This window comes from Megalops cyprinoides, chromosome 2, assembly GCF_013368585.1.
Source record: "Megalops cyprinoides isolate fMegCyp1 chromosome 2, fMegCyp1.pri, whole genome shotgun sequence".
Taxonomy (NCBI): Eukaryota; Metazoa; Chordata; class Actinopteri; order Elopiformes; family Megalopidae; genus Megalops; species Megalops cyprinoides.
In genome coordinates, this window is record NC_050584.1 from 55,622,151 (window position 1) to 55,648,649 (window position 26,499).

The 26,499-nt window shown below is 44.0% G+C and overlaps 1 protein-coding gene across 1 annotated transcript; it reads left to right on the forward strand.

Moving 5' to 3' along the window:
- Positions 1-723: 723 nt before the first annotated feature.
- swt1 (SWT1 RNA endoribonuclease homolog) lies at positions 724-25,541 on the forward strand. The gene is made up of 17 exons (XM_036522071.1): positions 724-816; positions 2,310-2,380; positions 2,660-3,551; positions 3,753-3,809; positions 4,067-4,196; positions 4,603-4,698; positions 4,989-5,177; positions 8,119-8,212; positions 8,961-9,103; positions 11,039-11,217; positions 11,343-11,481; positions 12,806-12,951; positions 13,182-13,324; positions 13,430-13,576; positions 17,584-17,650; positions 18,159-18,226; positions 25,258-25,541. Exons 1-17 carry the CDS (start codon positions 736-738, stop codon positions 25,361-25,363), a joined length of 2,748 nt encoding a protein of 915 aa, XP_036377964.1. The 5' UTR covers positions 724-735; the 3' UTR covers positions 25,364-25,541.
- The last annotated feature ends 958 nt before the right edge of the window (positions 25,542-26,499 follow it).

A 26,499-nucleotide genomic window follows, 5' to 3' on the forward strand; every position in this document is an offset into this window, starting at 1 on the left:
TAAATTCCGAGAAACATAATTCTTTATGAAATAATTGCACATTTAATGAGGTTGTCCAAATTTCATACAATACGAATACAAATATCACCGCGGAATTGTACCACTGTAGCTTCCAGATATTTAATTTTTTCAAAATTCGCGTTTCTATGACCGCTTTTTTCATAGCCGCTAAGTCAGTGTAAAACATCATATCCCAGAATCCATTGCTAAGGTTTCCGGTTTTATACGGAAGAGTCAACCGGATGTGTACTCAGGTTTGTGCATCTGAGGTTTTTAGTTCGAATGTAAGTAATTGACTTGTTTCAGTTTGTCCTGAAATAAGTTAAACATTGTATGAATTATGCTGAGACTGTATCAGTTTAATACTGCGAGTGAAAAGTGAAACAAATATTTTCCTCCGAAAAATATCGTGATCACACAAGAAAGTTCGTCCTGCCCAATAACTGTGCATGCTTGCCGTTCTCGTGAATTGTGTTACCAGCCAGCAACCCGTTGTCTTTATTTGTCAGCTGTCATGGCTGTCACCCGTTACGGCTAGTAACCTGCACTTTAGCTAGTCAATCAAGTCTGAACTTATTAACTAGCTTATTTTAATTATTATTATTATTATTTTAATAAACTACTTCAGACATGGTTTAGGGTCGCTGCCCAGCTATCAGTTCAGTCGTATGCTTTTAGTTCCTCGGTGTGTGTATCTTATAGTTCTTTTTTTAAATGGAAGGAACGTTTGCTAAAATGTCAAAGAAGGCTAAGAAGAAGAAGCAAAAAAGAGAAAGAAAGGGGTCGTCTTCATCAGCACGCGAGGATGATGACAAGGTGAAAAACAAGATCATCGGCATGTAGTAAAAGTGTGCCTTTATGCTCACACCAGACTGTCATACATATCTTGTGCAATTCTGTTTCTCTTGAAATTTACTGTTGCAGCTAACCGCTTTGAGGTATAATGAGAAAATATGCTATAATGCCTTGTATCCATTGGTACTCCATTCAGTATATTTATAAGGGGTATATTCGTTAAATTTCCACTTACCACAGTTAATGTACTTGCAACAGGAATGATTCAGCACTGTTGCTAATAATTTGTATCTTTCGTCTTTATTTTGCTTTATAAATAGAATGCCCATTTGAAATTAAGTTAACGAGGCCTAAGAGAAAACAAACCAAACCTGATAATGTAATAAATAACAGAATAATGTGGTGGAAAATAGTTCATAAGAATTGCCACTTTCACCCCACCAGAGAGAAATGGAGTTTGACATGGTACGGTCAAGCTTGTTACTTGGTGGAGATAATTGTTGCATGAAGATGGTTGGCATTGCCAGTAGATGCCAGTTTTTGATTTTAACCACAGTTATTGACATATTAAATCAGCCATTAACTCTATCTCTACTATGCATGTGGAGATCTGGAAGTGTATAAGGAAACCAGACGATCCAATATGTTAGCCTTAAACAAGCAATATATATCCTATTATACTTTGTATGCATGTGAGCAGAAACTAAAAAGGGTTAGAAGTGTACAGGAGACTGTGGGAGGGGTATGTAGCTGTGAGATATATGCTGTAAGTTACAAAGTACAGCCTGTTGTTGGGGCTGATAATGGGAGTTGGACACTGTCCGGACATTGCCCAGAAGATGGACCTTAATTTTAAGGTAAAAATAATTGGACTCAAATGTTGGGGTTCTTTGTTTGTGCAGTGTTATACAAGAGACTGCTTAGTGTCTTAGTCTCTGATGATGCCGAGTGTTTTTCACTGAAGGGGTGTGACTTGTGGAAATAATAAATGTCAATTAGGCCAAAGCAAGTAATCGGTTAATTTTTAATATAACAGATGTGTGGCCTTGGCAATACTGGTGCGCAGTATTGTTACAATTGGTATTGCTAGGACTGTTATTTTTTACTTATTTTTATATTTTAGATATGTGCGGCCTTGAAGGTAATGGTGTACAGGGGTGGCAGAATATGAAGTGGGCACGATGCCAGAGTGGGAGATAACAGTGTACAAGGAGATGAGGTGTGAAACTGAAGAAGAAGTTTGTGTTTGAGTTCCACGACAGGAGGGGGTTAGGAGAAAAGTATAAAAGAGAGTGCATTTAGACGGTGCTTCGGATTTGCTCCGCACGGACCAGCCCGGTTTGCTGTGATTTTTATGTGATTTGAAGTATATAAAATAAACCTAATTACATCAGACTCTGTGGATTTTACTTGTTTTATTGAAGAAGTACTGAAAAGTGTGGAGGGAACCCTCAGCCCAACTGGCCTGGACTGAGGCTAGTTTTCAACCACAATAACAATGTATAATGTTGCAGCTATGCCATGAAAAGGATTGCAAGAGACGAAAAACCTCAGATGAAAAACACAGTAGCATCTCTAACGTCAGGTGAGCTTTAAGAAACATCATTGCTGTGAACTGTGCTCTGTGGTAAATGATAGTGATAATGATTTCATTCACAAGGGTCATGCTGAAGAAGCTCTGCAACTTAATCTGTCCATCTGCTCTAGAGACAGACCTTTGCTGAGCAGAAAACTGTGATGTATGATGTCTGTGAGCATACTGTGTGGATATGTTTCATGAGGATATGCATAGAGGTTATGGAATTAATTTTGGTGAACGGTTTTTGACCTCTCTTATTGAGAAGCTCCTACCCTTTGTTTCCAGGTCTATGCATGATGAAGAGAGGAAGAGGAAGATGGTATCTTCCCCATCACCAAAGAAAGACACCTCTGAGAGCTCTTCGGGGAAAGACAGGCAGTATAAAAAGGCTGTCTACAGACTGAGCACGGTTATACCTTCAGACAATGACAGAGACCATAGAAAAGATGTTGGAGAAAAGCCCTCTAAATCCAGCAGTGCCAGTATCCATGTAAGTGCAAGCAAGACCTCTCACTGCTATGCAAGGAGCCCGCTGAAACCAGCTTCAGGAGGAGCGTCTCTCAGGACGGGTCTGTCACAGGAACTTCAGGAAAAAAGAAGGCAGCTTGTAAAGCGACGATCAAGGGAAGTAGAAAGTTATAGTCCTTCTCAGGGAAAGAGCACCCACGAGCGCTCATCGGACCCCAGAAAACCACCTGCTGCCTTGGAAAAGGCTTCTACCTCTGACACAAATATAAGCATATCAAAGGCGGTCACCCAAGGGCGGTCTGGGCACGCTGAAAGCTCGAAACCTTCCGGAAGCAGTCAAGAAGAAAAGCCACATTCCAAACCTCGTGAGCGTTTCAGTTTTAAAATATCCAAAAAGACCAATCTCGTGACAAACAGAAGTGAATTATGGGAAGGGTCCTCGCGTAGAGATGGCAAAGCAGGTATCACCAGGAGGTTGTCGGGTTCAGGGCAGCGTCCCCGGGTGGAGAATGTGGTCTCAGAATATACATTTCCTGACAAAAAGACTGCAGAACAAGCCAGGCAGAGCAGTAAACGAAATCCAACAGCAACTCACCATGCCAGAGTTATCTCGCCACCCACAGAAAGACTCCAGGAGGCCAAAGAAGTATGCCCTGGTGTAGACAATCATGGAAGAACAGACAGTAATATTATAACATCATCCAAAGAGGTGTGTTGACTCTCAAGAGGTTAATTTTACTCCCTTGCACTTATAAATCTGTAATGAAACTGTATAGTTCCTGCAATTAACCTATCCAAGCAATTTAGTTTTTTTTATTATTGGTCACAGTACTAACACATTGTCAAATCTACATTTGGGAAACTGCGCTGCTTATATATCTGTGTATGTAATCATGTCATGTATTTACAGACTGTAACCTCAAGAGTTTTTTCAGAGGCCACAGAAACTGGGGACAATGACCAGGAGGTACATATTATTTTATTATTAAGTTAAGAATTTCTAAATATCTGTTATGTCACTAAAACCCTTCTGGATCTCTGTACCCCTCTAAATACAGCACTGTGTATCAGTGACTGCCATTCATAGCTGTATGATACCAGCCTCACTTATGTACAATAGAAAATAGTCATTTGCAGTAAGTTCTAGATAGCTGTGTGCGTTGTGATTTTGTGAGTTGTCCGTGTGTCAGCCATCTCTTAGCTCTGGTGTTATGTGTACTCTAGATGCAGCTGATGGAGGAGCTGCACCTGGCTCGCTCCCAGAGGCGCCTGGAGGTCAATGTGGTGGAAAGCTATGGAGAGCTCACCTGCATGGACATTGACCCTCCTGAGAACATAACCACGCTGTCATTCAGTAAGAGGAATCCCGCCACACAAACCAGTCAGGCAGCCACTTTATGTGCTGTGGCATCTGCTGTTAAGTCACAGATGGCTTTGATTGTTGTTTTTGTTTGAGTGTGCTTTTGTAAGTGTAAGTTAAGAAGTACTTGTCTCGTAAACAGCGCGGGATAGACTTGCAGAACTGTTTTACATTTGTTACTGGATGGATGAGTTAAAAATGAGTAAGATACAGAAGTAAAGCTGTGCTTCTGTTAATACAATTCAGTGCCAGAGACTTCTTTTTGCAGAAAGTTGAAGTAGTTCTGAGTTACACTATGGCACTGGTTGTGGTACAGATGGTTACCAAGTGCTAGCTCATTGGTGAATGGATCACCACTTTGTCAATCAACAGCAGTGTTTATTTCTGTGAAACTGTTCAGGTAAAGGGCATCAGGACATTCTCATAATCCTGGACACCAACATCCTTCTCAGTCACCTGGATTTCGTTAAGAGGATGAGATCACACGGCCTAGGAGGTAGGGGGCAGTAGAATGCAGTGAAGATGAGCACACACTTTCCAGTGACCAGTTAAAGCCTATTGGGCTTGATCCCTTAGAACCATTGCCTTTATTTCCAGCAGTGTCACAGATTTACCTGAAAATGTAACATAATCCATACTCTCTCAGTCCCAGATTGGGGTTGGTGACATACCCTGCATTTTGCACGTGTCACTTATGTACCAGCATGGCACGAGACAGCAGCAGTATATGTCAGTTGTGAGGATGCTGTTTTGCAGCACACATTTGAGATGTAAACCGTCTCAAAGCTCTAGGGTTCCCCATCATCCTGATTCCCTGGGTGGTGATGCAGGAGCTGGACGCGCTTAAGAGCGGGAAGCTGTCCAGCGACGTGGTGCACAAAGCCAGGCCCGCGGTTCACTTCATCTACACCTCCCTGAAGAACCAGGAGCCGCGGCTCTGGGGCCAGTCCATGCAGCAGGCGGCCCGGGGATTCTGTGAGTTCCGGGGGTTTCCGTCATGCCAGCGCTGGTCTCCACAGCCAGTTTGTGTCTTGCACTTACTCGCTCCAATGTGTAATACCAGTCAAAAGTTTGGACACTCCTACTCATAGAAGGGATTTTTCTTTATTTTTACTATTTTCCACATTTTAGAGTAATAGTAAAGACATCAGAACCATGAAACAACATAAATGCAATTGCGCAGTGACAAAATAAGTGTCAAACTATGTATTATTTTACATTCTTCAAAGTAGCCAATTTTTTTTTTAATTAAAGAAATTCATACATAGGCATCAACCTCACCATTTATGTTTGTCTGAGAAACAGATTTCAAGCATTTAAGCACAGCACTTTAGATCAAATGTCTTTGAATGCTTTTTTTCCCCATTAGCTTAATCCAAACTTTGGACTGGTACTGTATATTAGGGTGTTCCAGGCCTCTCCTGGGTTTATGACATACATGGCTGATTATGTGAATTCTGTGATTCTGTACCTGTCAGAGCTACCTGGTTTTGGAGGTCTGCAGGCCTGCAGGTTTCCCAGCTGCCTTTGAATGTTTAAACAGTCCCAGAACTGGGATCAGAGGTTAAATTTTAAAAAAGGGTTTAACAGTCCCAGAATGGCGATGCATGGTTACATTTTTAAATCTTGGAAGAGTCTCAGTATTGGGATGAATGGTTAAATTGATGTAATAAAGGTGGTAATTACATTAATCCAGTTGTTAAATGCTCCTGTGGACAAGAAATCCCTTAGACTGCAGCCCTCCCTGGGTGTGATTTGTCCTTGAAATTACCAGTGAGTTATCCAAGGTCCATGCTTCGTGGAGTCTGCAAAATCCCTTGATGGAGGTTTCCCTGCTATTTTGGTACGATGGGGCATATTGTAACACTCTGCTTTTACCAGCATTGGCAATGAAATTGTTGGAAGAGATGAGGGAGGATGTAGGCTGCTGCAGCCTCTGTAGCAGATACTGCAATACAGTAGTGTACCAGTAGATGGTGACAGTAGCTCGCTGCATGGAGCTCACTTTCGGACATGCAGTCAACTGGGTTTTTGTGGTCTCAAGGACAAGCTGTTTCAGCTACCCACTGCGGCATCACCTCCATATTTGTCTTTCTTCAGATGCCATTTACTCATTCTTCATGAAGTACTTTTCTGCTGAGCAGACGGCAAATTCTGGGTTTTTCCTTCACGTGAATGAGTCATAGGAACAGGCTGGAGAACACCTGGTAGTCCTAAAAGGACACAGATTTATTGACAAAGTCATATCAGGGCTAACACCTGACCTGCCTTTTAACCACATTTTATGTCTGGCCTGGGTTCAGTCACAGGTGTAAAAGTATTTGATATATTTAAGCTTATTGTTTATAAACTCCAGTGACAATGGTGTGATAATGTAATGATAATGTAGAGTGATAATATAATTACTACTGCAGAATTATAATCAATATAAATAAATTTTATCCCAGTCCATGGGCGGATGCTTACTTGACATATTTCAAATGGCAGTAGTTCTATTTGAGTACTGTGTCTGTCCTCTGGTCAGCAGTGCTGTTGGAGGACTGAGTCTGTTTGAGTACACGGTTTGTCCCTTGTAAGGAGTGCCGTTAAAGGCCTGGGTCTGTCCTTTGGGCGGCTGTGCAGCATAGCAGTTAAGGAGCAGGACTCGTAACCGAAAAAGGTTGCCAGTTCGATTCCCCGCTGGGGCATTGCTGCTGTACCCTTGGGCAGGGTACTTAACCCACAATCGCCTCAGTAAATATCCAGCTGTATAAATGGATAACATTGTAAAAAAAAAAAAAAAAAGCTGTAATCGATGTAAGTCGCTCTGGATAAGAATGTCTGCTAAATGCCAATAATGCTAAATGATAATGTCCTGTAGTAGCAGAGACTCTGTTCCCTGGCAGTAGTGTTGTTTGAGCACTGAGTCTGTCCCCTTGGCGGTACTGCTGTTTGAAGCCTGTCTGTGTCCTCAGGTAGGTCACCGTGAGAGCTGAACCGTGTCCCACGCGCCCGCGCTGTCAGCGGCCCCGGTCGCGGCTCTCACAGAGTTTTCATAATGCTCATTAAGAGCTGAGGCCAAGCACTTTCCTGCCACCTGAAACGAGGCAGCGGCCATCTGTTCACATGGCACTCCAGCAGCGGGCTATTAATAAAAACAGCCAGCACCTTTGGAAAGAAAAGTGACTGTTTGGCTGTCTACCTCTCTCCCTCTCTCTCTCTCTCTCTCTCTCTCTCTCTCTCTCTCTCTCACACACCCTCTATCACTCTCTCTCATGTGCTGTATAGTGGTAGATGATGCACAAACTCAATTTAACGGAAAAATAGGGTTATGCCCACTTTTCGGGGTGTTTTTGGTTTTAAAAATGTGCAGAGGCGTTAGCGCAATCCATCATCCCTTGGCCACCTGGTCTCCGTGTGTCAGTTAATGGCAATGGCCAGGCAATCCTGAGTCAATATTTTGTCACAGTGTATCTTTGTTTATCATCTTTGAACCATAACAAGTAGTCTGCCACATCGGAGCGTAATTTCCACAGACACATGCTTTGAGAACCGAATTATTTACTTGGGCACGCCAAGATAGCAGTTTGGGAAATTCACTAGGGGAAAAAAAAAACTTATGGGGTCAGCAGACCATGGAAAGGTTTTAAAGGACGTCGTGTCTCTAATATGGTCAATAAACCCTGTATTATTATTTGGAAAATGATTTGGATGCATTTAGGAATGTTGGGTTTGAAGGTAGTGTGCCTATGTGTGAGGGGATTAAACCACGAGTAGCTATATAGGAGATGAAGAGGCTGTGTTGCTTGGTTAGAGTGCTCATTGCTGTGTCTTTTGTGAAGGTGATGAGGAATCTGTTTCTACTGAAGCAGTAAAAAAAATAGCGCATATGTCTAATCCGTGGTGGTGTGTGTTTCCCCATTCTGTGCTCCGACAGGCGGTCTGAATGCTGAGAGCAATGACGACCGCGTGCTGCAGTGCTGTTTGCAGTACCAGGGTTTATACCCGGGGGTGACTCTCATTCTTTGCACGTGAGTTGCTGGCCCTGCTGCTGAGTGCCCGTGCGTCGGTTTCTGGCTGAGTGTGAGTCATGGGTGTATGGCTTATATTTTATGTATCTGGCGCAGTATACCATATTTGTGTGTTCTCTACAGTGGCATTTGAAGCTATGTCTGTTTGTGTGTGTGCGTGTGTATGTGTGTGTGTGCGCATGTGCATATGTGTGTGTGTGGATATGTTTGTGTGTTTGAGTGTGTGTTGAGAATGAGTCCTGTGTGTGGCTTATATTTTCTGCCTGTGTTCATCTCACTCTTATTTGTGTGAGCGCATCTTCAGCTGTAGCACAGGTGTGTGTGTGTGTGTGTGTGTGTGTGTGTGTGCGCGCACACGCGTGTGCGTGTACATGTGCATATGCCTGAATGTGTATTTGTTTTTGTGTCTGCATGAGTGCGTATGTGTATTTGTGTGTGTCTGAGTATGAGTCATGAGTCATGAGTCATATGTATATGCCCTATATTTTCTGCCTGTGTACAGTTCACTATTCTGTAAGGCTGTGTGTGATGCTGCATGTATGTATGTATGTATGTATGTGTGTGTGTGTGTGTGTGTGTGTGTGTGTCTGTCTGTCTTTCAGTATGAGGATGGTGGGCTTCACATTGTACATGTGAATACCTGCTTCTCAATGCTGTGTGTGTGTGTGTGTTTGTGTGCGTGCGTGAAATTTTTTATCAGTTCTATGAGGATTTCACTTTTTTTCTCTTTCACACTACCTTTCAACAGCAATGACAAGAACCTGTGTAGCAAAGCCCTGCTGAGTGGAGTGAAGGCTGTGAGCAAGGCTGACCTGGTGTCTGAGGTGGCACGGCTGGAGTCCCAACCAAACACCCACCAGGCTTTCCCCCTCTCTGTGCTTCCACAACCAGGTGGGCCAGAGGCAGGAAGCCCCCCAGCCCTTAAACACTGCTCGATGTGTTATAGACCGACTCCAGATGATGACCAACATTTTTATTTGATAGATTTGGGTTTCTGTGGTATATACTGATAAAAACAGCACAGGGTTAATAAGTTACTGTCTGCGGACAATGTGTAAAAACGGCATTAATTGATTTCCAGAAAATCTGCCATCACAATATTCGTGTGTTTAGATTGTCTTTTCTCACCTCCAAAAGAACATCTCATCAGATGAGGGTAATGTCCCTGGTCGGGTTGTGCACCAATGTTAGTGACATGGCAATGAAAAGCAATATTCAACCTTCTCACCTGGACCTCTCTGCTGACCTTCTGTGGTTAAAATTTAGACTCCAATGATTTCCCAATGCAGGTGTGTACATAGTGTTTGCATTTTATCAGCAATCTTTATCTGACTTTACTCGTAATGTCAGTTTGAGGACTCAGGGTAGCTTATGTTGGCTCCTTGTTTTAATTTCTTTTAACTATCATATACTTTGAAAGCCAGCCACTGTTCAACCCGAATGTCACAAGTAAATTTATCTGGCACCCTCTCACAAAAGAATTGTCTCTGTCAAGCAACACTAGCCATACTAGCATTGGGTAAATATTAAATGTTTAAAATAAGACACTGTCACATGCGTATGCTAGCAGAGGAGTGCTAAGATTGGAAACCAGAAGGGTCATCAGGGTGAACAGATGTTTATTTTGGGTGAGAATTCTGTCATGTGTAGATCAAAATAAAAAGAATCCTCAGCAATTTCTTGTCATGGACTTGCTAAAATACTAAATATAACATAATAAATGGAGCCAAAGTCCCACAGTGACAGTAGCTGTCAGATTTCAGCGGGTTCCTGCCTGAGTCTGTCTGCCTCTTGCTCCCTCGCTTATGCTCCCATCTCTGGAGTCGTTGCCGTGACAACCTATGTAGCAGGGTGACTTGCATCAGAACACGCCCTTAACTAATAAGTGTTTGCATGACCTGATATTCTGGCATCGTCGTCTAGAAGGTTAATTTTTCATGCTAGAACCATTTTAAAAAGCTCACATTGGTCTGTAATATACTACTGTACGCTGAATGATATTCTCTCCAAATATCAATTACAAAATTGTACCAAAAAAGACAAGCAGCTCCACTAGATTCCGCCTAATATGGGCCTAAATGTCTCACTGTTCACTGTGTGTTGTCTCAGTGTAATGGAGGTTTTCAGCAAAAATTGAAAGGTGAGAGCCCTCACATTGTGTATTAAAGTTCTATGATTACCGTCCATGATAAAGTACCCTAAATTCATATCAATTAATAATTTCCTCAGCCTCATTACTCATGCTGATCCTCCTTTTCCCAAAAATCATACATTCTTAAGCCATGGTTATATAAATGAGAAACTTGACATTTTGACATTCCCATAGGCAGAATTACTGTCTCAGAGTGTTGTTACCTCAGGCACATCATTATGGAATCAGAAGGTGTCAGTCCAGCCAGGGGAGAGAGGAGAGTCTTAACTCTGTCAAACTGATATGTGCTCAGAGGAGCGTGAACAAACCAGGGATGATACATTTTGATTGTAATTTGTTGAGGTCTTAATTTGCATGCAGCTATAAAAGCAGTGTCACTGTGTGTAATACAGTTGGATCTGGAGGTTTTACTGCTGGATATTTAATCTGTTGCATAAGCCATTTGACCTCCCATTCTGTAGCACATTAACAGATTAGTTGTATTCAACAGCATATTCATTTGTGCTGGAAGTTGCTCTGGATAAACGCATGTAACGTAATGTAATGTAATGTGGTGACGTTTTGATCTTAGTTCCCTTTCAGCGTTCTGTTTCGGAAGTCCTAGTAAGTAGTCCTAATTAGAGTGCCTGCTCCTGTAGTGACGTCCGGTGTTTTGTGCTGCGGACTGTATGTAGCTGAGGATGGGAAGGCAACCGGGACTGAGAATGAGAGTGAGAACGAGAGAAGGCTGGCAGCGGCGGAACCCTGTGAGGTCAGCGCCTCCGTGTCCATACTGGAGGGGGCCCTGCAGGGGGCGCTGTCTCGGGTGCTAGAGGCGGAGATGAAGGCTGCATTTGGTGATCTGTGGCAAGAGGTAAATCCCCTATTCCCTCCTTTTGATAGAATTTTTTTTTGACCTATTTAAACACTTTTAAATGAGGTTTTTGATTCTGTGTCTTTGTGAAGGCTGCGTCAGTGTCTCTCTCGTTTGGACCGCAGGTTGTGTTTGTGAAGCCACCCTGGGCCCTGAATGACCTCCTGCTGTGCTTTAAGAAGCACTGGATTGCGGTATTTGGGAACGTCATTCAGAGGGGTCTGTTGAACTCTGTTGAATACCTCAGTGAAAGCCTTTGCAAAGGTAGGGATTGCAAAATCAAAAATCGTGAATAGTTATAAAACTGAAACTGAATATTCACTGCTTACAAATGAGAATAATGATATTTTTTCCATGTAGGTATTTTGCAGTCTAATCCAGAATCGGCAGTTTTATAGTCATCTTTATAAAAAACAACTTCCAGCTCGTTTGTACCTGTGCCGCCTCCGTTTGCCCCCGGGGACTGCGTCTGTCTTTACTTGAGTGCAGGGAATGTGACTGTGACCCCGTTCTGTCGATCTGAGCGCGTCTTGCATGACTAGTGCATTTCCCTCCACGCTTTGGTTGGGCGTGTGCCAGAGTTTTGCGGCGTAGGGGAGAGAGGGAGGGGCTCCTTTTGTTGTGGAGCAGGACGAGGAGTGGAAAAGTACAGCTCCGTCTCCCGTGCCTGGGTCCGCCTTGAGCCTGTGTACACAGAAGGGGCATGGCCTTATAAACAGGCTCCGGCAGGGGAGAGGGACTGCACACCTGCCAGCTTCACCCCCCCCCCCCAACCCCCGCCGCCCCCACTCCTCGAGAACTTTATTTTTGTGTTGCCTCTTTAACCGCTCTATTCTCCCAGCTCCAGAAGTAGGAGGCATTATAAAACCAAGTGACACTAAAAAATACATTCCAATGTAACATTCCCAGAAAATGAGGTCAGTAGCGGTATAGAGCTACTTCAGTGTTTACAAACATATGTGACCTGCTTGCACATGATAGCCAGACCCAAAATATGCACCCTCTGGCTGCAGTGGTAGAAACAAACTGAAGATTTGAATGTTATTCTGCATATTTAAAGGCCTTAACAACCCAGGACTGGTCATTTGCAGAATAGCCTATTGTATGTAAACACTGTGAGCTGGTTCCATGAGTGATACATTACAAATACATACATTTTATTATGTCTAATAGCAGTGGCTTGCATTTTGAGTTTCTGACGATGTCGTTGAAAAGGGTGGACATCCTGCTGGTATGTGATAAGAATTCTCAATCCATATTGGTTCTGCACCGGCATCCAACAGCTCAGCAAGACATCATAGTTGTTGGTCCCTCCCGATATCCTCCTGCAAACGTTTGCTTGATTATGTTTGGAGATAGTGTTTTGGGTCCAAAGTCTGCATGCATCACAACATTACATATATGTGTTACATGATGTGGCCTGAAGTCCATCTGTAATCGCCATCTGAAGAGCCACTGTCTGCTCAAATAAGAATACTTGTTTGTTGGGTGTGGATTTGGAAGCCCTGTAAATTGCAGATTAACCCTTTGAAATGTTGATTTGTTGGAAATGCTGTGTGTGTGTGAACACCGATGATGTATTCCTCAGGTAAAACTATGGACAGGTTCTCCACCAAACTGGCCGTCCGTCAGGCCCGTGAGCTGCTACTTGCCTTCAGCCACAGGTCGGATTATGGCGGGCACCTCACCAAGTCTCTCTCTGCGCTGGAGCTCCTCCTGCAGGAAGCCCCTCAGGTGGGCATCTCTGAACTACACAGCTGATTTTAACCTGAATAGTAATTAACAGGCAGTTGCAAACTGGGGAACAAATTGCGATCCATTGTAGACCTGCTATAAACGTTCTCTTGACATTCTTCTGAAGCAAGTACGTTTTGTGTGTATTTGTGTTTCTGTGTCTCTCTGTCTGTCTGTTTGTCTGTCTGTCTGTGTGCGTGCGTGCGTGCGTGCATATACGGTGGTTGCAGGAGACCTCAGGGGACCATGCATTGGCCAGCAGTGACGGTGACATACTCATGGCAGTGGAGGAGGGAGTCACGGACCCCCAGCGATTGTATCAGGAGGTGTGGGCCGTGTTTGAGAACATCTGGAACAATGTGTGTCAGGCCAGGTGAGCAGGATGTTCCTACTAGATTTTCGACACAGTGCCTGATGTACGCTGCTTCAGATTCCCAAGACTTTGTTTTTTTTTTTTGTTCCTCCTTGTTGCTGTCAGGTCCACTGTGTTTGCAGCTCTACAGTTCATACCTGACGTTTTAGAGTCCGGCCTGCCTAGCGAGGGGCCTCCCCCATCTGAGGAGGCCTTGTCCTACCTGCAGAAACTCACCACTGTTGTCCGACAGCTAGTGGAGTCTATCCAGAGGTAGGAGCATCAAGAGAAACGCCCCGCACTGCCCATTCCTTATGATACAGGCTGCGCACCACTTCGTAACACCGTTGTACGTGCCAACGCAGGAATGAGAATGTTGAGAAAGAGGGATAGTAGAGCTTCATCTCTGTGTACGTGAAAGGGGAAACCATGGGAAGGAATGAGGGGAGCCAGAAAGTAGGTTTACAGAGAAAACATGAAGGGACCCACTACAGAGCCTTGGGGTACTCCGGGGCAAAAAGAGCTGAACGAGGAAGACACGTCTCCCTGATGTTATCGGAGAGGTTGTATTGCTTCATGCTGGATAAACATTGTAAGATTTACTTTGGTGGGGAAGAGTCTGGCCGTGCCACCAACCGTGCTGCATGCATCCGTGTCTGTGATGACCCAGCAGGGTTGCGTCATCCTGTGACAGAGGCCTGGGCCTGAACCCCGATGTCCTGGGCTAAACACTCTTGCCCCCAGTGTTTACTGTGTGTGCTTGTAAAGGTCACCGTTTGAATGGTACCACTTCTCAGATGTGCTCCTCTGCTTGACATTTATGTGACGGTTAGTAATAAGGCTACCTTCGCCTTCAGACTCGTTCTCACTGCCTCAGACATCTGTCTGACCTTTTCCCACCACTGATTTATCACTTGTCTGATCTAAAGTCAGCTTACCCTATTACAATAATTTTCTGGCACTACATGTGTAAAATCAGGGAAGTGTTATTACTAGAATATGCAAAGCCTGAGATGGCACTTGTCGTCCGTTCCTGTTACTGCTGACTCACTTTGTGTTTGACTCATGATGACTTGCATCCGCGGCATTTGTATGGGTGGGGGGTGTCGGATTTATGGAGCGCTTGGTCACAGAAGCGTTTCAGCCTAAATCCCGGGAAAGTGTTTGATGCATCGCGGTCGCTGAGAGTGCAGATGGCCTGGAGCTTGAGTGTATGACCGTGTTGCTCATCTATCCATCGCTGTCTTCGCAAAAACAAGAAGTCACGCTGCGGATGTCAAATTTTTCATGGGTTTAGTTTACATAACTCTGGTCTGAACCAGCTATTTGCATAGGAAAGCACTCCTGTCCTTTTTACATAATAATTATAGCCATTGTCTTATTTGCATACTCCAATATATCTTTCTCCTTTCAAAAATGTGACCCAGGAAATAGAACTATTTTTATAAAGAGATTGAAAACACATGATTCCTTGTGTAGGATGCAATTCAAAACCCCAAATTTGCTCTGAGTTATGAGGTTTGCTGTCTTCTTGTTTAGCTAACAGCTCTGTTTATGGTAGTAATAATAATAATCATTATTTATTTAGAAGGTGCTCTTATCTAGACAAACTTACAAGACCAGCATGTTAAGATGCATATAGAACATGTCCTAACAAATGCAATCACAAAGGCCCAGGTACAGTACAGAAAACATCAAGCTGAAAAACACTGGAAGGTTTACAGTTGTAATTTTAGTGTATGTGTAGTACATAAAAATAAAAAATAAAAAATCTTGACCAAAAAACAGTACCAAATCTCATTGCATTGACAGCTGCTAACAATGATACACAAGAGCATACTGCCTAACAATGATTTATGAGAGCACTAATTACCATTCATTTTTCTAACTGCACAATATGCTCAATTTTTCATGCTTCATTTTATTGTTTTAACACAGAGAAGAAAGATGGATATATTGTCTTGATTAAATCCAGTGAACTGATGGGGTCTTTTTAAAGAGGGTTGCGCCCTCCATTTGTGAGCTGTGAGGTGCAGACTTCCCTTGGGCCCCGAATGTGAATGTAATCCGCATAACCAGTTCTCCGCCTTTCCAAATGAGCCCGATGAACCCTCTGCCTTTCCATCGCCAACGGCTCACCCATTATTCCTGTCCATTAATCAAAACACAGGCGGGCCAAAACCCCTCCCTCGGGCATTCCCTAATGCTCTCCCTCCCGACGGCAGCGTGTCGGGGGAGGTTTGGGTGATGGTGTCTGCATGGTCTCACGTTAGGGCAGGAATAGCTCTCCATTCTCTATGGGAGCTCTTTATTTATGCCACTGAGGGGTCATTTTGAGCATGTCTTGTCCGAGGGACGATGACTGTTCCTCTGTAAAGACAGGTCAGAATCGTGGCACAGACCATGCATTTACCTCATCAGTACAAAAAAAAAAAAAAAAAAAAATATGTGACTTTCTCTCTGGCTTTTTGTAATTACCTTGGGTGAGAGGCATTTTTGACATCTGATTTGCTGAATTATCTGAGTTTAATTTCTTCGTCTGTTACCTAACGTCTTTTATTTCACGCTTTGAGATGTTGATTGCATACTTTGAAATCAAGACTTTTTTTATTGAGCCATATGGTGCTCTACACAATGTAAAAGTGTAGGTTTTGGAATGTGGAATGCCAAGAATCCAACTGTGGGTTTAATTTCCTGTACCCATGAGGGCTTATACGGCTGAATCCTGAATTATAATGATTGCATTAAATGGCCTGTGAAGTTGCGTTTCACATGTAAAATTGCTCTGCATATTTAGTTGCTTATTATGCATTGTGAAACGGGACATTTCCAAGGGGACTAAAAAAGCGCTCCTGGCTTCCAGCTTTCCAGAGCTGCAGGAAGGTTAAAATAGAAGTCTTTATATCCTGAAATTCTTGGATGTGAAACACACCCAAACACACCATGCCCGTTGCCTTCTGCATCCTCTGGTGTTATTTCAGCTGTTTTTTGTTCATTGTGATATATTTATGAATATTAAGGAGAAACCTGTGTAATGACATTGCTTCCTGTCAATATTATAGCATTATAATGGAGGACGTGCCTATGTATTCATGTGTAATGGTGGCATGTAATGTGCATCCCAGAGACTTTATTTATGTGGTTAATCCCTTTTCTTGACAGTGTATTTGTGCATGCATACTTCAGAATTTGTGATAAACATTTGATTTCATCCATTTGCTTCTGTGCCCCATGCATTTCACATTTTTTTTCTCTGTGACTTACGTTTTGCTTTCTGTGGTGTGTTTTAGCTTTGTGTCTCCTTTGTACTTGCTAGCCTATGTTACATGAAAGCCATGTGTGCGCACACTGGTGTGTGTGTGTGTGTGTGTGTGTGTGTGTGTCTGTCTGTCTGTCTGCCTGTCTGTCTGAGCGAGGCAGACCTCTCCCTCGATGCCGTAGCTTCAGTCATTCAGCTGGAAACTAGATTTGTGAGAGATAACATTGATCGTAAGACAACATGTTACTTGGTCTCCTTAAGATGCCGTACCCAGCAGACAGCATCTAATGATGCTAAAAATGCACCCTGTACTTTATTCAGTAACCCTCTTGAAAGGATGCATGTGTATATGTGCTAGAAGTGCAGGAGAAGTGTGATGGAGGAGGGGGGCAATGAAGCCATAATTATGTGGAGGGTTGTGTGCGTCTGTGTGCTCCTCCCAAGTGAGCCGTAGGGATTGGGGGGGGGAGTGGGGGTCTGTGAGGCAAACTCAGTGAGGCTGCTCTCACGCGGTTCCCTAGGAAACAGTGGGAGACTGATTTTTCATGTGTGCTGAGAAGCGTTGTGACTCATCACTGCCCACACCTTTCTCCATTATTCACTAGCAGGGAAAAGATGGAATTATGTATAATGCAGGGGCAGATTGCTGAAATTGCTTCTCTTCTGTGCCAGCTCTCTTTCTCTCTCCCATTTCCCTCTCTCTGTCCTCTCCTTTGTCTCTCTGTCTGTTTTCCTCCTCCCATCTCTCCTCCTCTGCACTCTCTCTCTCCTTCCCTTTTTTCTATACACTTTACTAAGTGACTGTGTTTTTTCTTGTTGAATAACACTGCAGAGTGCTTGAAACTCTTCAGTAAAAATGTTGGTCCAAAGAGGACTCACACTGTCCATTAAAATACATTTTAGACATATTTTAGTGATGGAAGTCGGATGGCTTTCTTTTAAAGGCATGAATGTGAATATTGACAGACTTAGAGTTCGTATGCATTTGATATTAAAATGCATGCCACCTCTGCCTCTACAGAGTTCTGTCATCCAGCAGCTGCTCTGAAGACGTGCAGTCCCTGCTCACTTTTATCAACACCAGTGAGGTAAGACTGACCTGTGCTAGCAGTCATCTGTCCACTCCTGCCTCCGTTTCCTCTTGCCATGATGAGGAGGAATAAATAATGATCACCTACTGCTCCTCACTGTTGTTATGCTGTATCAACCCAATAATTACAGTGTGTTCTTGCAGTGTTTTTTTCTATCATTATTCTCCAGTGAAGTACATGATACTTTCATTTAAAAAGTACAGTATGATGTAGGCTGCAAGGCTTGTAGAGGCTGTATACAGTTCTGCTTAATGGAAAAAAAAACACCAATGACTATACATTAGATTTTGATGATGCGTTGAGCTTAGCTCACCTGCAGTCCGAAAATGGACAATTAGCCTTTATGTGATATTGAATGGTTTTGTCTAATATAATACAAGGAGTTTATTGCATGTGACAAATCGAATTCAGAAAGAATGTGGCATTAAGGGAGTTGAGTGAAGAGATATTCAGTGGGTTGAGCTGCGTATGTTCATGAGTTGCTACATGTAATTCTTTGTTACAGATTGCTACCATGAAACCAAGCTTCACGGCTAAAGATCTGTTTGATTGTCTTTCTCAACAAGAATACAGGTTGGTGCAATTCAGACTTCTATTCTTTGATTTCTACTCTTTGATTTTGATTAGAGTTTCTAAAAGGCTGCTAGCTTTGGTCTGGGAAAATAAAGCCGAGGAAAGGTGTCGGGCATTTGCGAACCTGCACTGTAAGGGCCATTTCTGTAGGCTGTAGCTGTGTGCTTGGCACATCGAGCTTAACGCTGAGACTGCCTTTTGAACGAATTACTGTTCTACTCTATACATGTTTTAACATTGAAAAAATTTCAACCAACAGTTGAGTATTGCTAACTGAGACAGATTACTAGGTGACCTTGAAGGAGAGAGTGTGTGACCTGTGCGACCTTTCAAGTACAGGCAGCACAATTGAACCCCCTGATCACGAGAGTCGAGCACAACCAGTAGTCCCTTTCAGACCGTGAACGAGCCCGGGCAAGTTTCCATTGTTTTTGTGCCGGAGTCCTATTTCAAGCACGTTCTCGCCACACATTGTTCTGTTGAGTGGGCCTCTCCACTTCAGTGGAGCTCCTGGAAACCTGGCTGTCATGCCATCACAACCGAACGCTGCAAGGTGCATGATAACAAGCAGTCCTCATGGGGGCTCCTCCATAGTGATTGCACCCATCCAAATCCAAACACACCCCCGTGTTCTCCTCACTGAGGAACTCCCTCTGGCCACGTCGCAGGTTGCGATGCTTGTAATTATTTTTTTTTCTTGTAGTTCTTTGTTTCTCTTAAAGTGGGCTAAAAGTATAACTTTTTCTTCTGTTGAATTACAGTCAGGTCTGCATGAACACGGTGCAGGTCTACATGTATTCTGTCTCTTATCTTGCGGTTGACTGTTATTCTGGTTAAAGTCAGTTCAGTCCTTCCATCTTGCAGGTTCTTTGAATTTGCGGTAGACTCAGGCCTTACGGCCTCAGGGTCCTTTGTCTCCAGTGGGCATTGAAGTACAAGTCAGATTTGTTGAATTGTTTATACTTTGCAATCCTGAAATATCAGAAAGGTTTGACTTTAGATAAGAAATGTTAGTACAGGTTTAAAAGGTTCTGGGTACATTGAGTCCAGAGTGATATTTTTATAATCCAGGCAGAACAGGCTGAAGGCTGATGGTTGGAGATTTCATTGTGCTGAGGGCTCAGGGTGTTAATTGGCTGTGCAAAGAGTGTGTGTATGCACATGCCTGTGTGCACCTGTTCTTTTGTGTATATGTGTGTTTCTGCATATGCACATATCTCGATGTGCGCGCATGTGTATGTGTGCATGCTTGCACATGTGTGCAAGTGTGTATTGTGTGTGGGTGTTTGTATGTGTATGTTTGTGAGTGTATGTATGTATGTGTGTGCTTGTATGCACCCGTGTATGTGTGTGTGTGTGCGTATACATGTCTGTATGTGAATGTTCGTGGGTGCATGTGTGTGTGTGTGTGTGTGTGTGTGTGCACACTTCATATTTCCTCTGATCCAAGGGCAGCATCATTGTTCTGACCATGAGTACTTAATGTCCCCCTTCAATGAAAACAGGACGTATCCTCAGCTGAGAGTGAGGGAGAAATTCAGACGATTCAGACAGACAGGCTGCAAAGCTCACTGCGGAAAGGACAGCTCAGGGCCAGAGCTTTATTTATCTGATTATTGTTCCTGGTGTGATTTATACTTCACTTTGCAAAGTGGCCACTTCAAAAGACCAAACTTGCTATAGCAAACATTTGGAAATTCATTCTTTTTCGTATGTTGCAGCATACAGTTTAAGCATACAGGCAATGAGCACATTCATAAACAGTATCCATGTGCTAGACTGTGTCTGTATGGGATTCCAGTCTGTAGGCTGCAGTCCTGTGCGGTGTGACTCCCGATTTTACACTGCGGTGTTTGATTTTCCTTTGGTCAGGCACAGCCGTGCAGCTAGTGGAGTATGGGTAAAGAAACAGGGAGATGTCTGTCAGACACAGTGTGGGGGGATGTGGTCACCCATCCGGCCTGTCAGTGTGGCAGAAAGAGGAACAGGATGGCACTGTTTCCCCTCCGATGAACGCACAGCACTGTCCCTTACGCACACTGCCCAGCACTGTGTGTGTGTGTGTGTGTGTGTGTGTGTGTGTGTGTGTGTGTGTATGTGTGTGGGTGTCTCTGCATGCATGTGTGTCTGTGTGTGTCTGCGTCTCTGCAAGTATGCATACGTGTGTGTACATAAGTGCTTCTAAGTGTCTGCATGCATATCTGCATATGCATGTGTGTGTCGTGTGCACATGGTATTTTCAGTCTGCACCAGCAAGTCTGAACATAGTGTACTTGTGTGATTAGCGATAGCTGTGTCTGATGTAAAGCACAGAGACCCATTCTGGATCGGCTGAAGCAGTTTGAACAGACCGAGTCTTCGAAGCCTCCTCTGACGCCACGCGTCATTCTCAAGTGTTGCCCGTGTTAAATATTCATGCGCACACAGCATTGTGCAAGAAACTTGTGGATGAATACATTTTCCCCTCTGTGCCGTTATGAATCGGCGAAGGAGAGAGAGTTCGAGTTTTCCTGCAGCAGTGCCATGTCGCAATGTCCACATGGCGCTCCAGAACTGAAATCTCATCCTCCTGGCTCAGTGGTGATGGCCCATAGCCAGTCAGTCTTCTGTGTTGCATTGTCTGTTTTCCTGATAATAACTTACTTCCATGGAACAGTGAGGATTCCTTCATGTCCCCGGAGTAAATATGATGTGCATGCTTACTGGGTATGAATTCCATCAAGACCAGCCGACCTCCACCATGCAGACATCAGTTGTTGTGTAGACTTTCCTGTTTGTTGCACACTTCAATAATTGCCATGACTGCAGGTTATTATGTTATTCATTTGTCTTAACCTATGCCAACTAACAATGCCCCTTCAGTATTACAACACTGAAAATATTTTGTGGCCCCCAAAAATGAAGTGGTTGAGAGAAACATTTAGTTATAACAGCATTGTGTGTGAAGCACAGAAAGGGCTATGCAGTGGAATTGAGCTCTAGCTCCTAATAAGTAGAGCGTGTAACAGCTGACTTGAAAAACAATCCACGGGACATGTATATATTGTAGCCCAATTTCTTGTCAAGTCAGGACTTCAAATGCGAAAGGGTTGTTATATAGTTTTATACTTTCTGCAACTCATTTGAGGTTGACATAAATTGCCTTGTTCATGGATACAAGGGTAGCATTCCTCCTGGAATACTCACAGCCCCCAGGTTACATTGAAGTGCTCCAAACACAGTCTCCAGTTATTGCAACTGTAAAAACAGAACAGAACAGAATATAAATGGAATAAAAAATGTTACACTCCCCCACACACACACTCTCTAATTCTAAGCATGGTTATAATTAATGTAATAATAATTTGTTATTTTCCTGTGCTATGTTTATACTGTTGCTGTTTACATTTTGTTTTTTCTTAAGAAAGACTAAGAATGAAATGAAAAAGATAAGTCATCATGAAAAGCTTAAAACCTGATACAAGTACGTCAAGGGAAGTAAGTTGCAGTATGTGAGATTAGCTGGTTGTTTGGGCTTCAAGCTCAGACTGGCTGTGACAAGTCTTTTTAAAGGAGATTGCATAAATCAGTGAGACGGCCTACAGTGAAAGATTGCGAAATGTTTCAAATGTGTTCATTACCGAGGACATTTTCTCATGTTATTTGCAATGGTGTGAGAAGTTGCGCCTCTGTTGACTCGAGTCTGTGGCTTCGGCATTCGAGAAACATCTTCACACATCCTTCCTGTTGTGTACCGTGTCAGGCGGAGGACACTGTAATTCTGTGCAGAAAGCACAGTCTGTGCTAGAAAAAGCGCGAAGATCATGCAGTAACGTGGCTCTGCTGAAGGACACTCACATGGCGAGGGCTAAATCATTGATTCTGCACATTTCTCACATTACCTGATTGCATCTGTCACGTCTGAAAGTTTAACTTGTTCTGTCATTCAAAGCAAAAACACAAGGGATGAGTTTGGGTCAGAAACTGTAGTTTCCTGCTTTCAATTATTCCGAACAAATGTTTGTCTGGATTGTTGTGTCTGTAGTCAAGAAGAAGGGAACACCCTCAGGGCTGAGTGAGAGGCATTTTACAGAAATCCGTTAATCCGGAAAGCTCTTTCCCCAGAAATCTGTGATACCTCAGTCCGCACAGCACACAACTTTCCTGCAACGTCGTAACACCGCAGAGTCGAAACTACTGAGGGAAGAGGAGGGGAGAGGAGCCACCGGATCAGTCCGTGAGGGTTGTGAGGGGTTATTGACTTGTTGCTTCACCTCTCTGCGGTAGCAGTGAGCTGGGACTCCAGACAGACTTGAAACGGGCGTGCTCCGCTGAACGCGCTAGCCTTCAAACGCGGATTTTTGCGTCCAAATGCCATGGGCGTTTCTGGACGCCACTGATCTCCCGCCGAAAGGTGAGAGGAGCCTTTATAACCTGCCAGGCTGCCCAGGGGGAGAGGATGTCGTGCACTGTCCCTATAAATAGATGGCGGCGGATCTCAGGGAGACAGCATTCATATAATATGAAGCTGACCTTTGGAGCTTTTATGAAGCCCGAAATAAACGCAGCAAAATGAGGGTAACTGCATACAGTGAGTGATTGGGGGGGGGGCCTCGGTCAGAAAAACAGCTCCGGTCACCGTACATCCTCAAGCGGCGTCCTGGAGAAAGCAGAATCTGTTCTTTGAAGCCGTATGTAAAGCCATGAGTTTTTCTGCCGGTGGAATAGCGTGGTGCTGTGGAGGTGTTGGGACGGCGTAGGCCTTTTTTGCGCATCTAACAGAACACACCAGGTATTTTACCTGGCACTTCAGAGTGTTTTTGACCAGTTTGAAGCGCGTGTCCAAACCTGTAGCGACATGCGTTTAGTACGTGGGAGTGGGCTTCACCGCAGTGTTCTGTACCATGCTGAAACCTGTCTCCCCGCTGTGCCGCTGTTATATAACCGAGTGGAGACAAGCGGGAGGTGCCTGCTTTCTTTCGCTCTTATATAACATCGAATCAGAAACGAGTGAACAAACAAGCAAGCTAGCAGCAATCACTGGCACACTGTCCTCTGCCCTGAAACCCCCCTCCCACCCCCTGTTGGCTCACCTGTGTGCATGTGAGGGTTCCATGCCTGCAACATGTGACATGGCTCGTGGCACACCACAGTAGGAGAAGCTAGCCAACGGGGATTCGGCTGAGAAGTGAAAGAGAAGAACAGCGACGCAATTCAAAGGATGTGTACTCACTGACTATGCAGCGGCTAAGTCCGCTGAAGCAGTGAGCCTACACCCTCCTCGTGCCCTAATGTACTTACTGTGAACGCTCTGGACAGTGCAGGAAGTGGGGGCTTGTAATGGCCTGAATTTGTAGTGTCTTTCAGTGCCCCTGTGGTATTAGTACTTGTCTCCTTTTTGGAGGTGCAGCAGAAGTTGTCTCCATCAGAAGCACCTTAATCACACGTGAAGTAATCATATTCATCAGATCTTTAGTACTGAGTGTGACACATACAAGAGTTTCAACTCAGAATGGCTTTCGAATGTAGCACTAGGCATACCAATAGTCCAAAATTCCAAAAAGTCCAAAGTACCAAAGTCTAAAACTAGACAATCAGTATTAAACAGGGTCAGTCATTTATGTACGAGATTAATCTCTTTGAGTTAAGTCTATAAAAGTACGGACAGTGCTGATCATATTAGCCCGAAAAGCCAGTTCCACTGCTGTCGAGCAGGACAGTCATTAAGAAGTGTCTCCAGCAGGTGATGTTCCTCATCTGCAGCGCGGAAGCTGTTCAGTTTCATTGTGAATGCTGTGTGCTGACACACAAGGGTGAGATGTTCATCGTCAGGTACACATTTTCCTCAGACTCACGGCAGGGAGAGACGATGAGGCACGCGGCAGGGCTCCGCGCGGGGAAGGTCATTCATTGGACAGGGCTACGTGCTGTGCATTCCGTTCCTGCGTTACCTGGGCCAGGGTAGCCTTCTTCCTCAGTCACGTTCAGTTCCGGTACAGGAGGTCTTAGGGGCTGTAGCAGAAGCCTCCCTGTGAGGTGTACTTCATGTCTGTGTGTTTATGTCTGTAGCACAGTGAAATAACGTCTGAAATTAGAAGGCAAGTGTTCATGCACCGATATGCAGATAATGAAATTAAGCTTGTGACTGGGTGTAGCGTGACAGTGTGCTCCAGTAAATGTGTAATAATCAGCCCGTGTGACTGGTTGTGTTGCTTTGGCGGCGTTTCTCTGGCTGGTGTTGTACAGGCTGTGTTTTTCCTCTGATTGGCATTGCCAGCTGTATTTCTGCTGTAGTTGGTGTTGTGTTAGCTGTGTTTCTGTCCTGACTGGTGTTGTGTCTCCCGTGTTTCTCCTCTGACTGGTGTTGTGTTGGCTGGGTTTTTGCTTTACTGGTGTTGCTTTAGCTGTGTTTCTACCCCGACTGGTGTTGTGTTGACTGGGTTTCTCCTCTGACTGGTGTTGTGTTGGCTGGGTTTCTACGCTGACTGGTGTTGTGTTGGCTGTGTTTTGGCCCTGACTGGTGTTGTGCAGGCTGTGTTTCAGCTCTGGTTGGTGTTATGCAGGCTGTGTTTCAGCTCTGGTTGGTGTTGTGTTGGCTGTGTTTTGGCCCTGACTGGTGTTGTGCAGGCTGTGTTTCTGCTTTACCAGTGTTGCTTTAGCTGTGTTTCTACCCCGACTGGTGTTGTGTTGGCTGTGTTTCGGCCCTGACTGGTGTTGTGCAGGCTGTGTTTCAGCTCTGGTTGGTGTTGTGTTGGCTGTGTGTTGGCCCTGACTGGTGTTGTGCAGGCTGTGTTTTGGCCCTGACTGGTGTTGTGCAGGCTGTGTTTCAGCTCTGGTTGGTGTTGTGTCAGCTGTGTTTCGGCCCTGACTGGTGTTGTGCAGGCTGTGTTTCAGTTCTAGTTGGTGTTGTGCAGGCTGTGTTTTGGCCCTGATTGGTGTTGTGCAGGCTGTGTTTTGGCCCTGACTGGTGTTGTGCAGGCTGTGTTTCAGCTCCGGTTGGTGTTGTGTCGGCTGTGTTTCGGCCCTGACTGGTGCTCTCTGCTCTATTTCAGGGAGAAGTTGCGCGTGGGTGGGAGCCAGCTGGTGGACCTGAGTCTCAGTCTGGAGCGCTGTGCCTCAGCTGCGGCCAGCCGGGCCGGGAGCAGCTCCTGGCCATGAGCACTCGCCCGGACCAGAGCACCGACACACTGTCCTCCAATCACATCACATCACATCACAAACGCATAGCTCAGTATCCGCTCATTCCAGAACCCTACCATGTCACCTCACTTCAGCCGTAGTGTTGAAAGCACTGAAAAAAAAAAAACATTTTTTTTAGGAGTGAAGAGCATTTTGATAAACTGAATCTCATTTGTCATTTGTCATCTTTTTTTGAGTGTACATCATCTGATTTTATGGATCTCAAATCTTTTGTTTATAATTTATTCGGTCTCTTTTGTATTTATTTCTGATGCCTTTTTAAAGAGGAGACAGTACTGTTTATTTTTGGACACTTAGATACTTTATTTATGAATACTATAAATAATTCCTTGAATCCAATTAAAGTTAGTCAGATGGAGCTGGGCAGTCAATATGAGCACAGTCTGCTGTGATCTTTTTGCATGAGTTTATGAAGATATTTGTCATTTTCTATATTCTTTCTCATCCTTGGGAAAGAGCACAGACAGTTATGAGTGGTGGATGAAAAAGGAATGTTCCTGCTTCAACAGGAGGCAGTTATGTTCACAGACTTGTAATTTCAAAACCATATCCATTATATGAAAAGCGTAGCCTCATTAAAACCTTACATATTTAAATAAATTTTTATTTCCCTTTTACTAAATCCCAGTGATGGGGTTTCAGCAGGCTGGTTATGATGAGACATGAATATTTTATTTGCATAGTACCCAAGAGCTTTACCATTAGAAAACAGAACAGTAGCGCTTAATATCTCCTACACTGTATTTGCATTTAACTGCATCTTCCTGCTCTCCAGTCAGAGTTTCATTATACGATGTGTAAAATACTCTACATGGAGATGGTGAATTCTCTTGAATGCATTGTGAGTATGGTTTTCATGATTTTACACACACAGGTTTACATGTTGTCATCTTCAGAATTTATCATGATCATACTCGTGGTTATTTACAAACTGACTTACTTACGCTCTGTGTTCACTACATGACTTGTTGCTATGACTCCCCTTGGCATTAATATCCCAGCTTGTGGAGTTCTAGCAAATAATATGATTGCCAAATATGTGGTTGAAACATGACAATTCTGACCTGATTGTGCAGTGTAAGGAACACTCCCGT

What these genes read in the sequence shown, in the direction of transcription:
- swt1 (XM_036522071.1), top strand. Translation starts at nt 736, where the DNA reads ATGTCAAAGAAGGCTAAGAAGAAGAAGCAAAAAAGAGAAAGAAAGGGG. An exon ending in GCAGGCGGCCCGGGGATTCT is followed by an intron (nt 5,178 to 8,118) that starts GTGAGTTCCGGG and finishes GTGCTCCGACAG; the next exon opens with GCGGTCTGAATGCTGAGAGC. An exon ending in CAGTGAAAGCCTTTGCAAAG is followed by an intron (nt 11,482 to 12,805) that starts GTAGGGATTGCA and finishes TGTATTCCTCAG; the next exon opens with GTAAAACTATGGACAGGTTC.